This window comes from Centruroides sculpturatus, unplaced genomic scaffold (genome assembly GCF_000671375.1).
Source record: "Centruroides sculpturatus isolate CEXI.00-Female unplaced genomic scaffold, Cexi_2.0 scaffold738, whole genome shotgun sequence".
Lineage (NCBI taxonomy): Eukaryota > Metazoa > Arthropoda > Arachnida > Scorpiones > Buthidae > Centruroides > Centruroides sculpturatus.
This window is the reverse complement of record NW_019385164.1, coordinates 79,278-96,421: the sequence shown is the minus strand read 5'-3', so window position 1 is coordinate 96,421 and position 17,144 is coordinate 79,278. Positions and strand designations below refer to the sequence as shown.

Below are 17,144 nucleotides of genomic sequence, written 5' to 3'. Positions count from 1 at the left end.
TTTTTTTTTTTTTTTTTTTTTTTTTTTTTTTTTTTTTTTTTTTTTTTTTTTTTTTTTTTTTTTTTTTTTTTTTTTTTTTTTTTTTTTTTTTTTTTTTTTTTTTTTTTTTTTTTTTTTTTTTTTTTTTTTTTTTTTTTTTTTTTTTTTTTTTTTTTTTTTTTTTTTTTTTTTTTTTTTTTTTTTTTTTTTTTTTTTTTTTTTTTTTTTTTTTTTTTTTTTTTTTTTTTTTTTTTTTTTTTTTTTTTTTTTTTTTTTTTTTTTTTTTTTTTTTTTTTTTTTTTTTTTTTTTTTTTTTTTTTTTTTTTTTTTTTTTTTTTTTTTTTTTTTTTTTTTTTTTTTTTTTTTTTTTTTTTTTTTTTTTTTTTTTTTTTTTTTTTTTTTTTTTTTTTTTTTTTTTTTTTTTTTTTTTTTTTTTTTTTTTTTTTTTTTTTTTTTTTTTTTTTTTTTTTTTTTTTTTTTTTTTTTTTTTTTTTTTTTTTTTTTTTTTTTTTTTTTTTTTTTTTTTTTTTTTTTTTTTTTTTTTTTTTTTTTTTTTTTTTTTTTTTTTTTTTTTTTTTTTTTTTTTTTTTTTTTTTTTTTTTTTTTTTTTTTTTTTTTTTTTTTTTTTTTTTTTTTTTTTTTTTTTTTTTTTTTTTTTTTTTTTTTTTTTTTTTTTTTTTTTTTTTTTTTTTTTTTTTTTTTTTTTTTTTTTTTTTTTTTTTTTTTTTTTTTTTTTTTTTTTTTTTTTTTTTTTTTTTTTTTTTTTTTTTTTTTTTTTTTTTTTTTTTTTTTTTTTTTTTTTTTTTTTTTTTTTTTTTTTTTTTTTTTTTTTTTTTTTTTTTTTTTTTTTTTTTTTTTTTTTTTTTTTTTTTTTTTTTTTTTTTTTTTTTTTTTTTTTTTTTTTTTTTTTTTTTTTTTTTTTTTTTTTTTTTTTTTTTTTTTTTTTTTTTTTTTTTTTTTTTTTTTTTTTTTTTTTTTTTTTTTTTTTTTTTTTTTTTTTTTTTTTTTTTTTTTTTTTTTTTTTTTTTTTTTTTTTTTTTTTTTTTTTTTTTTTTTTTTTTTTTTTTTTTTTTTTTTTTTTTTTTTTTTTTTTTTTTTTTTTTTTTTTTTTTTTTTTTTTTTTTTTTTTTTTTTTTTTTTTTTTTTTTTTTTTTTTTTTTTTTTTTTTTTTTTTTTTTTTTTTTTTTTTTTTTTTTTTTTTTTTTTTTTTTTTTTTTTTTTTTTTTTTTTTTTTTTTTTTTTTTTTTTTTTTTTTTTTTTTTTTTTTTTTTTTTTTTTTTTTTTTTTTTTTTTTTTTTTTTTTTTTTTTTTTTTTTTTTTTTTTTTTTTTTTTTTTTTTTTTTTTTTTTTTTTTTTTTTTTTTTTTTTTTTTTTTTTTTTTTTTTTTTTTTTTTTTTTTTTTTTTTTTTTTTTTTTTTTTTTTTTTTTTTTTTTTTTTTTTTTTTTTTTTTTTTTTTTTTTTTTTTTTTTTTTTTTTTTTTTTTTTTTTTTTTTTTTTTTTTTTTTTTTTTTTTTTTTTTTTTTTTTTTTTTTTTTTTTTTTTTTTTTTTTTTTTTTTTTTTTTTTTTTTTTTTTTTTTTTTTTTTTTTTTTTTTTTTTTTTTTTTTTTTTTTTTTTTTTTTTTTTTTTTTTTTTTTTTTTTTTTTTTTTTTTTTTTTTTTTTTTTTTTTTTTTTTTTTTTTTTTTTTTTTTTTTTTTTTTTTTTTTTTTTTTTTTTTTTTTTTTTTTTTTTTTTTTTTTTTTTTTTTTTTTTTTTTTTTTTTTTTTTTTTTTTTTTTTTTTTTTTTTTTTTTTTTTTTTTTTTTTTTTTTTTTTTTTTTTTTTTTTTTTTTTTTTTTTTTTTTTTTTTTTTTTTTTTTTTTTTTTTTTTTTTTTTTTTTTTTTTTTTTTTTTTTTTTTTTTTTTTTTTTTTTTTTTTTTTTTTTTTTTTTTTTTTTTTTTTTTTTTTTTTTTTTTTTTTTTTTTTTTTTTTTTTTTTTTTTTTTTTTTTTTTTTTTTTTTTTTTTTTTTTTTTTTTTTTTTTTTTTTTTTTTTTTTTTTTTTTTTTTTTTTTTTTTTTTTTTTTTTTTTTTTTTTTTTTTTTTTTTTTTTTTTTTTTTTTTTTTTTTTTTTTTTTTTTTTTTTTTTTTTTTTTTTTTTTTTTTTTTTTTTTTTTTTTTTTTTTTTTTTTTTTTTTTTTTTTTTTTTTTTTTTTTTTTTTTTTTTTTTTTTTTTTTTTTTTTTTTTTTTTTTTTTTTTTTTTTTTTTTTTTTTTTTTTTTTTTTTTTTTTTTTTTTTTTTTTTTTTTTTTTTTTTTTTTTTTTTTTTTTTTTTTTTTTTTTTTTTTTTTTTTTTTTTTTTTTTTTTTTTTTTTTTTTTTTTTTTTTTTTTTTTTTTTTTTTTTTTTTTTTTTTTTTTTTTTTTTTTTTTTTTTTTTTTTTTTTTTTTTTTTTTTTTTTTTTTTTTTTTTTTTTTTTTTTTTTTTTTTTTTTTTTTTTTTTTTTTTTTTTTTTTTTTTTTTTTTTTTTTTTTTTTTTTTTTTTTTTTTTTTTTTTTTTTTTTTTTTTTTTTTTTTTTTTTTTTTTTTTTTTTTTTTTTTTTTTTTTTTTTTTTTTTTTTTTTTTTTTTTTTTTTTTTTTTTTTTTTTTTTTTTTTTTTTTTTTTTTTTTTTTTTTTTTTTTTTTTTTTTTTTTTTTTTTTTTTTTTTTTTTTTTTTTTTTTTTTTTTTTTTTTTTTTTTTTTTTTTTTTTTTTTTTTTTTTTTTTTTTTTTTTTTTTTTTTTTTTTTTTTTTTTTTTTTTTTTTTTTTTTTTTTTTTTTTTTTTTTTTTTTTTTTTTTTTTTTTTTTTTTTTTTTTTTTTTTTTTTTTTTTTTTTTTTTTTTTTTTTTTTTTTTTTTTTTTTTTTTTTTTTTTTTTTTTTTTTTTTTTTTTTTTTTTTTTTTTTTTTTTTTTTTTTTTTTTTTTTTTTTTTTTTTTTTTTTTTTTTTTTTTTTTTTTTTTTTTTTTTTTTTTTTTTTTTTTTTTTTTTTTTTTTTTTTTTTTTTTTTTTTTTTTTTTTTTTTTTTTTTTTTTTTTTTTTTTTTTTTTTTTTTTTTTTTTTTTTTTTTTTTTTTTTTTTTTTTTTTTTTTTTTTTTTTTTTTTTTTTTTTTTTTTTTTTTTTTTTTTTTTTTTTTTTTTTTTTTTTTTTTTTTTTTTTTTTTTTTTTTTTTTTTTTTTTTTTTTTTTTTTTTTTTTTTTTTTTTTTTTTTTTTTTTTTTTTTTTTTTTTTTTTTTTTTTTTTTTTTTTTTTTTTTTTTTTTTTTTTTTTTTTTTTTTTTTTTTTTTTTTTTTTTTTTTTTTTTTTTTTTTTTTTTTTTTTTTTTTTTTTTTTTTTTTTTTTTTTTTTTTTTTTTTTTTTTTTTTTTTTTTTTTTTTTTTTTTTTTTTTTTTTTTTTTTTTNGCTGATATATTTATTAATAGAATTTTTTATGTATAGTGTTTCAAAAGAAAATAATTTTAATGATAATTAAATATTAATAATAACAAATTTATATTAAAATATATGATGTATATCAATTTTGAACACTAATTTCAATATAGAATCTTACTGCATTTAAAATTACGCTGATATGCCAAGCTACAGATAGATACAAATCACTTTATACACTTATTATTTGAGAATTAAGGTGTTTAAGAGTATATGTATTGAATATATTAAAATATTAGTTAAATTTATTATAAAATTTTATTTCAGGGGAAATTGTTGTTTTAGAAATGATCAGATTTTTAATAAAGTTTTTAATTCTCTAATTAAAGATTATATATATAAGTTTTGTAAAACTTATATTAAAAATAAACTTATACAATAATTTATAAAAATTAATTAATATATTTAACTTACGTTAATTTTACATGCATAAATTATTTAATTATATTAAAAACTGTTAGATATATATACAACTTAATTGTGAATTTTAGTAATGATTAATGGCATTTCATTAATTTTAAGTTATTCTAAACTGGAATTAAAAGATTTTTCTTGTGTGTAATAGAAAATTCCAATAATAATCTTACATTCAGTTTTACCCATTATTGTTTTAAATGGTAAAATCCTAATAAGGAAATAAAATCTTATAATACAATTGTATATTTTTCTAATATTAAATCAGATTAAATATCGTAAATTTTAATCAAAAATATGTCATTCATTTACGTCAATGCATATTAGAGATGAAAACCGTAATAACCGTAAAACCGTAACCTTTAACTGCTATAATCAACTGGGAATCAAAGAAGTTACGCCATTAATAATAGTGCAACGGTAATTTATGACGATCTTTATCATCCACCAGTCGTCGTTAGCATTACTAATTTAACATAAAAGAGGTTGAACCAATTTATCTATCGTCTTGGAACCGAGAACTGATTTCTCCCTCCATAATTCTTACTAATAATAAGATTTAATCACGTGTTTATTGGGAAAATATCACATCCGCTTACGTCCGAATATATCAATATAGTTCAAACCTAAACGAAGAATAAGCAAGACTATCTGCAAGACTGGTTATTGGCCTCTTCCACCATATGTTACATATAAAAATATATCACGATTTCCGGCTCGTATCATTGTTTAAAGTAGTCCACGTCCATCGTTTCCCGACCAAATTCGGATTGAAACGATCTTTCACTCGTCCATTACTTCACGTTATCGTAGATCTGGCCTTAAAACGGTCGACATTTAAAATCAATATTTGAATTAATAAATATTGGTCCAAAGCTCAATCGTGTCAAAATACGGGTCAACTTACAATACGTATAAATATTGTATACGATTTTTTTCCGATTTAAAATGGCAATTAATCACTTATCGGCCAATTAATCTGAGAAAGGAGGGAGCCATTTAAAGACGAAAGTGGTAATACAGCACTAGAGCCACGCCTCAGTTGCATTAAGCAAAGCTGTTTTATATCGCTGCTGACCTCTTTATAAACTCTTTTTTTCTCTCTCTTTCTACTTTTCCTCTCTTTGGACTCAAAGGCGTCAGGTTGTCTTCACCAACTTTCTCTACCGTACATGGTCCGTCTCTTTTTGATAATCATTATATGATCGCGTCACTACGTACACGTAACGTTTTACGCAATATAAATGGGTTAAAGGACAACAACAGCAGCTTGTTTAGTTTTCTTGAATGTCTTAAAAAGCGGGTCAACGAAAGAATTTTAATAGGAGTGGTTTGAAGATATTCAGATTTTTAATTGTTTTTTTTTTTTATAATCTTCATCGAAAATTATTATTATTATTTTTTTCTTAAAAATATAAAACTTTCTTTTATAAATTTGTTGCCAAAAATAAATGCGGAAATGCCTCCTCCACGCTTTCAATTTTATTAATTATTATACATATAAACACGCGTTTATCTGTAATTGTAATCTATAAAGTATTTAAAGTACCGTACATAGAATTTAAATATTTTTTAAAATAGTTCGCAACTTACAGATGTTTATACATTATTATCTGGCCTATATTTTGCATTATTATTATTTCCATATATTGAATTAAAATAATTTTTTTGAGGATATCATTTTTATGCTGGGAATACTATGTTATGCAATTAAATTAGGACAAAATGTATTAATATAATCGAAACTCTCACAGTGGGATTTAAGCAATTTTTTTTTTTAATTTTAATATTTTTGACAATGAGGTGCTACGTGTTGAAATCGGGCACAGTTCGAGTTAAGGAGAACTATGTCAGGTTAAACATCCATGCCGACTTTCTGGCTCTGGAAAAATAATTATATATCGAGAGAAAAGCTTAATATATATAATTTTTTAAAGAAAATTTAGCTTAGAATCTTGTTTTTATTTTATAAAAAACACAAAAAACAAGATAAAATGGTTATAAGATCAATTATATGTTAATTAAATGTAACTAAAAATAAATTAATAATATAGTTAATAATGTGTGATTTATAGATTGAGATATTTATTAACTATATAATAAAATATTTTTGCTTTAATTATAATCACAAATTAGCATTTATTTATTATATCATGATAGTGCATTATGGAGCAAAATAATATCCTTGTTTAGCTATAGATGCATGACTGAGAAACTCATTACTTTAACAGCATTAATTATAAATTTGCTTAAGCAAAAACCTATATAGAGTTTGGATTTTCCACTGAATGTCTGATATAGAATGACTCTTCGGTTTTTATATAATGTATTTTTTTTTTTTTTTCAAGAGTGCATTTTTATTATGCTATGTTTTAAGTATAAGAATACGATATCCATAAAAATGTCATAAATTTTATAAAGCAATTTGTTATCTTATGTAGAAATAAAAACACTGTTTATGTCGGAATCAGATACAAGATAAATAAAAACATTAATGAAAGAGAAAAATATCCTATTTATCTATAAACAAAATAATTTTAAAGCAGAATAAACTTCTATATCCTCTTTAACAAACTTTTGTGTATTCATTCTGAATTGTATAATTGAGTATAAAACACTTCAACTGCAACAAGTATACTTATATACATTACAGTATATGGATTGCATGTATAAGATTCCATAGCTTTTTTTTTAAATATATAATTTATATTTTTGATTTTATACATACTGAATTTTATTGGCGAATGTCTAAAAATGGTTATAATCTGCATGTATATATGTCGACTTTCTGAGAATATCAATCAATTCTACTTAGAAACACAATTCTGTTCTTTTTTTTTCTTTTCGTTCTCCTTTAAATCTCTAAACGTTTCTGCATTTTCCAAGGTCAAAATCTGAAAGATGAAACTGTGGAACTGCAAAGAGAGAGAACACAGGAAAAAAAACCCCATTTAATAATAAGTGGATGGGATAAAATGACAAACGTCAACCTGTCGTTCTTAAATAAACAATAATTCTTTGTAACTAAACTATTTTTTTATATGCAAAATCACTACGAATTTTCGAACGTCGATACGTCATTTTTTGCCGTTTTAACGACGTTTTTTTCTAACATACGAATCGAATTTGATATCATAACGGTACAGAATGTTTCGGGATTAATTCCTATTACGTCAACGAACTTACAGAAGCGATAAAGCGTAACGGATATATAATTTTTTTTTTTTTATAATATTTTTCTTATAAACTAACTTCGGTTTTTGTATGAAAGCCTAGCTTTATGCTAGGAGTAAACAGTGATTTATGATAGACGAAGATGTGTATAAGTTTGCGTAGGTGTGGTGTGGCGTCACGAGGTAACTATGCCTTTGTTCGCGACCAAACCTTGTCCGCGAAAACATCAAATACCGTTGGTAACTTCCGTTAAATGCAGGATATCTACGTCATCGACTTCATCCTACCTGATGGCAACTAGTTCAACAAACTTCTCTACACAATTCTCAAAAAGTATATAAACAAACGTCTAAAAAAAGGGACGGCTCCAAAAATTAAACAAACATTTCGGGCACGGCGTTAGATTTTTCTATAAAAATACATTTTCTTTAGAAAAAAATAAAAAAAATAAAAAATTCTCGATAAAATATATAAGAAAATTTCTAAAAATTACTTTATATAAATCCTTATAATTAAAATTTATCGGTATATTTAATAATTATAATCCGTATATTTAATGATAATTAAATTAATTTAAAAAAAAACAAACAATAAAATTAGTCTGGTGGTTGCGATGAGTCACGTAAGAGAGCTCTTACCAGACGGAGCCACAGTCACAACGGCGGGAGAGTCACGTGATCCGATTACTAAGAGAAGTTGATCGGTTGCTACGGTGACCAGTCGTCGCTCGGTTATGATCGTAGATGGAACGGCTTTGACATTTAATACAGTTTCTTTACCGTGTAATTCTTTTTACGCTCTACGCAGTCCTCTCCTCGTAGGGTTTACGTAAAGGATAACCCGAGCTGTGGTCATTCAGCGGTCTCATCGTTATTTAAAAGAGCCGGTATTAACGGAGATTGAAACCAAGATGGCCGCCGAGACGTCAAATTTCGATGTCGGTAACAATCCAGAATTGAAGTATTTAGTGGTAGATAAAAACGTTGTTAACGATCCCACGGCACAAGCCGAATGGACTTCGAAGAAATTAATATGGATACCTCACGAAAATCACGGTTTTGTAGCGGCGAGTATAAAAGGAGAAAAGGGTGACGAGCTGGAAGTGGAGGTCGTAGAGACCGGTAAAAGATGCCTGGTTAACAAGGATGATGTTCAAAAAATGAATCCACCAAAGTTCAATAAGGTGGAGGATATGGCCGAACTCACCTGTCTCAACGAAGCATCCGTCCTGCATAATCTCAAAGACAGATATTACTCCGGCCTTATTTATGTAAGTAATTCTTTTTCGTCTTAACTTCACGTGGTTCTGGTATGGATGTTAAATTAATTGACTTTCGAACAGTTCGCAAGTTAATTAATATGAATACAATTCAAATTCGCCGTCACTGTTATATGCGAAATTTAATACGAACGTTCGATAATTAACGTGTGCGATGAGTCAATTATCGCATTTATGTGACAATAGAGAATTTAATTCAGTAAATGTACTGTAAATGGAGACATTTGGAATAATTAGTTTAATTGTGAGAAATATCACAATTAAAACAAATATTTAATTTACTTTTCTTAGTTTTGCAGTACAATTATCAGCTTAAATTTATTAAAATACAATTAAATATTAATCGTAAATTTATTAATTGTGTTCATTTACATGTACTGTACAGTACATTATGAAAATTTTTTTTTAATGTGAGCATTCCACATTCCTGCATTAATATCTGAAAGATAATATGTACTGCACTTTTTATTCATAATTGATAAACATTTAATATCTTGCGGTGTTAAATAAGGGTAATTAAGTCTATATTTAGATGAGGCCGATAAATACTTGAGTCTTATATTAAGAAATCAATTTAAAATTTCATTTATTAGCTTATTTATCATAAGAATGAATCTTACAGTGATATATCAGAATTTCGAAATATTTGCTAAGTTGTGAAATTACTAACAAGTTTTTCAATAGAAAATAAATTCCCTACAGAATTTTTTTTTTGTACAGGGAAGCATGATTTAGACATTCTGTTTAATGAAACGTGTTACACAGATGGCACCAAACAATACTTTGATGTTTTACTTCTGCTTTTATGTAAATCAGTCGTTAAAGTCAGAATAAACCGAATTAGTTTCTTTATTTAATATGCCTAATTTAAAGAAATTAAATCAATGAAACAATGTTTTTTTTTTTTTTTATAGTGTTAAGTTCGAATTGGGCGTCGTCGCATTGGCGACGGTTGTCTGAATTTTCTTTAGGTCAAGAAAATAGAACAGGTGGAAATGCTAATAAAGGATTGTTTTTGATCAGAAATAACGTCGTCGATCCAAATACAGAGAGTGTATTTGAATTCTGCGATTGCCGTTTTCTGTTGCGAAATCGCAGGAACAAGCGGATGTTTATCGTGTCGAATCGGACTATAAAAGGTCAAACTTTATGGACAGACCGTTGAAGTCATCGTGATGTAAGAGTGTGATCGAGAAGCACATTTCGTCGTTCCGTTTTTTTTTTTTTATTTTTTCTTTAAAACGAAAATTTAATTTGAAGATCATTTAATATCCTGTTCTTGAATGACATTGCGTGTTTGATAATTTCTTACTCTTAATTCATCGGGTAAGCTCTCCGATGACGTCAGTTATAATGGTATTTCGGTATCGAATTGTATACTTCAGACATAAATGTAATCGTTACAATTCGTTCGGAAAGAAGTGGAAGTTGTTTTCTCGACTGGTCTCCTTCCAACCTGTCAAACGGGGATGTTATCTTGTTTCAGTAAATCATCGCCTTGCAGGAGAACCAGGCGCCTTCATTCCATAAGTTTTTGTCTATTGACCTATAGAATGAAGAATTTACTCGAGCCATAGGGCAGTTATTTTTGTTTTTATTATTTTTTTAAAAATTTTTATTGAATCATTCGTTTTAATAGAACACGCCTATTTTAATCATCAGGAATGTTAGCCAGACCACTAAATATTTTTTGATAAAATGAATTTGATCAGTTCATTTACAACTGCACCCTTTTCCTCCAAAGTAAGGAAGTTCCACCGGATTTATCCAGGATGTCCTGGAACAAGAGAGAGTTCTCTTCCTAAAAAAATTCTAGTTATATATTAGAGAAATTGTAGAGAAGTAGAATTTAAAGTTCACTTGTATTTGATTGACTCTTTGTTTTTTTTTTTTTTTGTTTGAATCGTGTCCGGGTTTGATAACCGATTTTTCACTAGTATTTGTTTACTGACAAGTCTAGAAATAAGTTTTGTCGGCTTCTTGTGGATTGAATGTTGAAATACCTAGTTAGAAAGTGTGCCAAAAATGCCATCAGTCATTAAAAAAACCCTCGAATTGTCAGATTTGTCTAGTTTAAATGATTTATCCGTTGCGGTGATCAGCCTTTTATACTTTAGAAGAATCAAAGTTCAATGTTCGAATTTGTAATTTTTCAAAGATTTTAGATAATACAATATCTTGTTTTGCCGTTTTTAAAAATAAATTCATATATAATCACAATTTTAAAAAGAAAAATTATTCAAAGATGGATAATTCATTGTATTATCTATACATAGTTGTTTTAAAGATTATATGTATATATATATATATATTATTTAAAAATAAACTGCAATCTTACGAAATATTTATTTACTCTGTGGTAATTTTAAAGATTTATGAACAGTCATAAATAGCAGTAGTTTTTCTATTATGCGTTAATGGGTTTATTTATCGTTGCCTTTTCATTGTGAAGGAATAGAGTAATTTATTTTTTAACGGTTGGTTTTGTCGAGTTGATGATCAATTAAATTTAAGGTAAGCCGAAAGAAAACAGTTATTGTTGTAATAATGGTAAACATGTAACTATATAATAGCATCCGCTGTAACGCTATTAAAAGTGAGTTTATAGAATGAAAGAACTTTTTATCATAAAGACAGCGTCAAGAGATTACGAGAAATTCCTATGAAACCATTAAAAAACATTTTGTGAATGACTTACGTACTTGATGACGATAGCACAATAGTCATTGATTGCAGACAACTGTATCTGTTCCAATGGATTTTCGTTGTTAAAAGTAATTTGACCTAAGTTAACTATTAGATTATATCATTCGAATGCTTTAAAAAAAATCAGTTTTCTATTAAGAATTCAGCGGAATGCTTCGTGTCACAGTTAAAAAACTCAATAAAATTTATAAAAATTATACTCTATTTAAAATCGTTTCTATTAAGTTTTAAATTTATTAAAGCTCGTTTAAGTTGTTTTGAACTAACAAATATGCGAGTTATAACTTGTTATTCGTTTTTTAAACGAATTACAACGATAAATTTATTGTTTGTTTGGAACGAATCCAATTTTGTACTTAACGTGTGAATATTTTTATTGAGAAAGGCCGATAAAATTCTGTATTTAGGCATTTTTTTTTACTTCTAAAATTATTTAGCTCGTTCAATTTAAAAAAAAAGTTTCCTAATTTAACATCATTTTCTATTCGTTTTCAGACATATTCGGGGTTATTTTGTGTGGTCGTCAATCCTTATAAGAAGCTTCCAATCTATGCAGAAAAAGTGATCGAACTTTACAAAGGAAAGAAAAGGCATGAAGTTCCACCCCATATCTTTGCTGTTACCGATGGAGCTTACCGCAGCATGTTGCAAGGTACCAGCTGCTCATATTTAATCAACTTACGTCCGGGTAGAAAAATATTCGAATATCCTTACCAAATATAGTCAACTACTAGGACGTAAATCACTCGATACTTATCGTTCAATAAGTAGTGACATATGAAATATAATCGTTTAACTGATGTAATAAGGCAGAGAAATGATTATATTGTTTATCATATTTTACATTACTTTCAATATATTATAATATTTTTGACCCGATTAGATGATTTTTTTTCTTAAAAAACGTTTAATATTTGATCATTCAAAAGACCTTGACTTGTAGCTCATATTTAAATTGAGAAAATACTTATATAATTTACATTCTCCGATGTAATCAAGTGATATTCTAATATTTTACATTTTTTAAAAAATTTTTTTTACTAAATTAAACGAAATTTTTAAAATTATTTTTAAATAAAAATAGAATATTTAGTATAATAAAAAAAAATACATTGACCTTTTATATATTTAAAAAATGCCTTTTTTCAGTGGAGAATTTTTTATAAATAATTTGAAATTTTTATAACTAATATCAAAATAACAATAATTTTATTTTAGTTTATTATTATTATTATTATTATAAATTATGTATTAGTGATTATTATAGTGATACTAGATTATTTTAATGCAATTTACATTATAATTTAGTATTAGTTTATTATTTTAATGTATAATATGTTAATATTTAAGTAATAACTATTTAAATGATATTTAAATTGTAAAAATATATTGAAGAAAGATGATGATGGAGAAACAACTTTTTAAATCTTTAAACTGATAATTAAACATGAACATTTTTTGTAAGGTTCTCGTTTGAGAATCTGAGTAGTAATGAATAATTTAAGAAACTTTTACTTGAACTTTCATAATAAATTTGCCTGTATATAATAATATATATTCATTTTATCTATTTACTAGACTATTGTACATACTTAGGGCTGAATGGTGGTATGAGGTGGCTAGTCAATGGCCTCGTGACATTTTTCCTAATAAGCCTTTTTTGAAGGAACTTTAATATTTTATCATAAAAACAAAACTATGCTAAACTGCAAAAGCATGAGAGATAACATCCATTAACCCAATACATTAGAATTACTAAATGGTCTGCTGGAGTTTTGATTGAGCTATTGAGAGAGTATAAATTAAAGTTAAAAATTAATTTTTATTATAATTACATTATAATTTAATTTATAATTATTAAATTTAACATGATGACAACCTAATCACGTACCTGTATTCAAATTATTTTGTTTTGGATTATTAATTAGACTTAAAATGGTTCAATCAAAAATTCAGCAGATCTGTAACTTTTACAATTTACAACCTATTGGTAAGAGCTAATACATTATACTCTTGTACTGTCTGTACCTTTACAATTTACAATATAAAGATTGTATATTGTAAAGCCCCATTTATAATATATATACACACACAACAGCCTTCTTTATAGAAGTAATTATTTCTTACATGAAAAATATGTTGAGCATCAATGGCTTTATTTTAAGTATTAAATATTGATAATTAATACACTTTATATGAAGTAATTTATGACACAAGTTTGATAAACTTGTTATCTTGAAGTTCCATATGTATTTTCAGTTCTGGCTTGATGGTAACTTGTGCCTGAGGCAAAATTGGTTTATTTCTCTTCCTTCCAGAATGATTGCCAATAGAGCACTTCTAGTGCTGGCAGACTTGTATGAACTATTTATAAACAAATTTGAATATACATTTACTTTATTTGGCTTTTAATTTTTATTTTTGGTTATTTTCTTTCCCTTTTGAACATTTTGACCATTTTAGTTTGCTGCTTCTCTCACTTTACTGCTTGAGGCATTTTTCCTCATCCATCAAGCCGACCTGTACATTTTATTACCAAAAGAATTTTCTTTCACAACGTAGTTTTTTAATCAGTTTAATAAATATTAAGTATAAGTAGCTGAATTGAATTAATTTTATTTAAATTTGATTATTATAAAATGTTTTGTTAAAGTATGAATCTCAAAATTTGAAAAATTTGTTTTCTCTGTTATGTACTAAGTAATAGTTGTATTCATTATGTTTGATAATTTGATATATTTAATACATTTTATGCATTTCTTATGAACAGAACCATAAATATTATAAATTTTATAAGAGAAATTTTTAATAAATTGATAATAGTATTATGAACAGGTAGTATGAAAAGAATTTGTCATCAGTTCAGTTCAGTTATTGATTATTAAAACAATTTTTTTTTATTATATCTTCCTTCCAATTTCATTTCTACTTATAAATACTCCCTTTATAAAAGTACAACTGTTTCATATATGAAAAACATTTTCAGACCATTAATTTTACTTTCAGTTTAACTATTGTCCATACAATTATTATTGTCCACCTGTTATAAGATGATTTGAACTGAAGTTAGGCTATTGAAAATGTTTCTGTATGATCAGTAATTTGACTGTGAATTGTTTATTTCCATGAATAATTCCATAATATTTTATAACATAAATAAAATATATGTATATATACTGCACACTGTACATATATTATACATTTGAGATATTTTTTGCAACATGATAGTTTAAATATGAATCATATAATTAATATGTTAAGATTTCTATTGTTTACAGAAGACAATATTTTGAGACCTTGTATAATGGGAAATGTCAGTTATTTCTGTTATAAATATTAAATATTTTTTATGTAGATTTTTGTATAATTAATACATTTAAATATCTACATTAAATTATTTTTGTTTTATAATTTATTAAATATTTATCATAAAAAAAATATTAAAATTTTTATATTAATATAAATCATTTTATCTAATCAAATACTTAATATTTAAGTAATAAGTCTTGGATGTGAAATTCATAATCTATATACAAGAATAATTCTTAAGAAATTTATTAACATACCTGAGTGATTTTAAAGCAGTGCTTCTTACTTAAAGAATAAGGTAAATTAAATGTTAAGATATTCAAAATACTGCATGATGACGGATATTTAAATATTTCAATTTTAATGTTATGATAGGATATAAAAATATTTCATATTTTAATATCATATTTTATCAATTATTCTATTTAAAATAAGTGCATTATTTTATAAGTATATTATTTTGTATTGACTGATACATATGAATAATTTATTAAAATAAAAGTTAGTGTTCTAAATTAATATTCTCATTTCGAAAATAGTATATGTCATTTCAAATATCTTTATTGACATAAACAATAGCAACTTTGCAATTTGCTTGTGATAACTTTGGTAAATGTTATTTATTGTTTACAGTTTTAAATTCATTAAGAATCATGAGAATTAAATCATTTCAAACAAAATTTAAGATTTAATCAAAAATACACAAATATGGATAAGTTTATACATTTTACTTTCCAGGTTCTGTTATATATAACAGAAGGAAAGTATAGTGATTGGTCAAAAAATGACGCCACCCCAGATTTTTACATTTTTGGATTCGGGACCTTGAAACGTGGAGAATGCAAAAAATTTTGGGGGGTTTCTGTATGTACAGGTGTTTGTGGGGGGCACGATTTTGTCCACCCTCTTTGAAGCTTAATAACTTCTGTGCTTCTTTTTGTTGAAAATTTCTGAAATTTTGCAGGGAGATTGATGCTATTGAATTTTGATGATTAAAAGTAAACGATGGGGTGGGGAGATAAAGGTGGGTTGTGTCATATCTCCAGTAGGGTTAGACTTAATGATGATTTTACTTCTTTTTAGCATTTACAATTTTGTATAAAACCCATCCCTACCCTCAAAATTTTTTTGCCATTTTATAATAGTTAAAAGTATGAAAAGTTTTTAATAAAATATCATAACAAATTTGGCCATCAAATGTTGCCAGAAAAGTTAAGCAATCCATTGCTGGATTATTTCATAAAGTAATTAATTAATAGTTTAAATTTGATATAAAACAGACAATCAACTAATTACTATACTATTATTAATAGCTCTTGTTTGACTAAGAGTGCACACAACTAATAAATAATAATTTTATTTAGATAATTGTACAGTAAAGTATGTTCTAAATATTTTTTTTTCCATAATCTTGTTATAAATTATTTATATGATAATTTTAAGTATGATAAACTCTCTATTAATGTGTTCATTATATTAAAATTACTTATGTATGGCTTGCATACATATACATTTTTACAAAATAACTGTTTTGTTGAGTTATATTTTTGTTAATATACAAATAAGTTGGTAGTTTAAGCTTACTAATACTATCTCATTTTATGTGTTGTTAGCTTTTTTCATTATTAAGTATAATGAATATTATAAGCAGAATTACTTGAAATAATTAATCATAGTAATGAATATTTTCAATCAATTTTACATTATCTCAGACAATAACATTTTGAAATTTAATCTGTAATAAATGTTAACAGTTGGACAATATATTATATTATAAACAACATAATTTATTAAAAATATATTATCTGTTTTTATTCTAAAATAAAGTTATAGTAAGTGTTTAATTAACTTTTAAATTTATCAATATTTTTTTGAGTATCGATGATATAAAATGCATATATTATTCTAATAAAAATAGGAATAACTATTTAAAATGAATATACAAAAGTTATTTTTTGTGTAAATAATAAAATTGAAATGTCAAACGAAGAGAAAACTAACTAGGAATTGACTATTTTTAAATATTTTTCTAATTATTAAGTTTCTGTAAATTTAAATATTTAGATTCCTGTTTATAAATGATATTTTGTATTATGAGATTTTTTTTTTGTTTAATAGCAGAAAATTTATAATTTAAAAACCTACATATTTGAATTTAATTGCTAATGAATAATGTACAGGTTATGACAGATGGTTTATAGAAGTTATTTCATTTTCAATTGCAGTAAAATATTTTGGACAAGTGTTTTCATATAGAAAAGCTAATAGATTATAGAATAAATTATCTACAATAACTTATTAGTTATGAGATGAAATTGAATAAATAGATTATTTAATTTCTAATGAGCTAAGATTACATGTTATCGACCTAATTTGTAGGTGTTAATTTATAAGGTTCAGAGGTTTGCGTTTTTTATGATGAATTTTAGAATCTGATCGGAAAATTCGTATGATTTCCTCTAAACATTAATATAGACTATGTAAATAGTGTTTTATTACTTTAAAAAAATTGTTGCATTTGGCACAAAATTGTAGAAAAGTTATTATTTTGAATCATCTTTTTAAAGTTAATTTTAAAAGTAGGACATCCTTTTTTTTTTAACATTGAATTAAATAATGTGTAAGTTATTTTTAAATATAGGTTTTATAAACTATTGATTTTTTTTAAATATGCAGATCACTGATCAGATTTCTTTAGAATAAACTTTAGGATTGTTTTAATTTTTATGTAAAACAATTAAATAAAAATTGTAAAAATAGAAATTATTAATAAAAAAAAAAAATGTTTAATTTTATTTTGTTACTGTTAATTAAACTGTTGAGTGATTGTAACAAAT

The 17,144-nt window shown here is 21.2% G+C and overlaps 1 protein-coding gene across 1 annotated transcript in view; it reads left to right on the top strand.

The window, feature by feature from the left end:
* The first annotated feature begins 7,672 nt into the window (after positions 1-7,672).
* LOC111635640 (myosin heavy chain, non-muscle-like) overlaps positions 7,673-17,144 on the top strand; it is a 78,315-nt gene continuing 68,843 nt past the window's right edge. The window contains 2 exon segments of the mRNA XM_023380660.1: positions 7,673-8,283; positions 11,494-11,650. Coding sequence (XP_023236428.1) covers positions 7,924-8,283; positions 11,494-11,650 — 517 coding nt within the window. The 5' untranslated portion in view covers positions 7,673-7,923.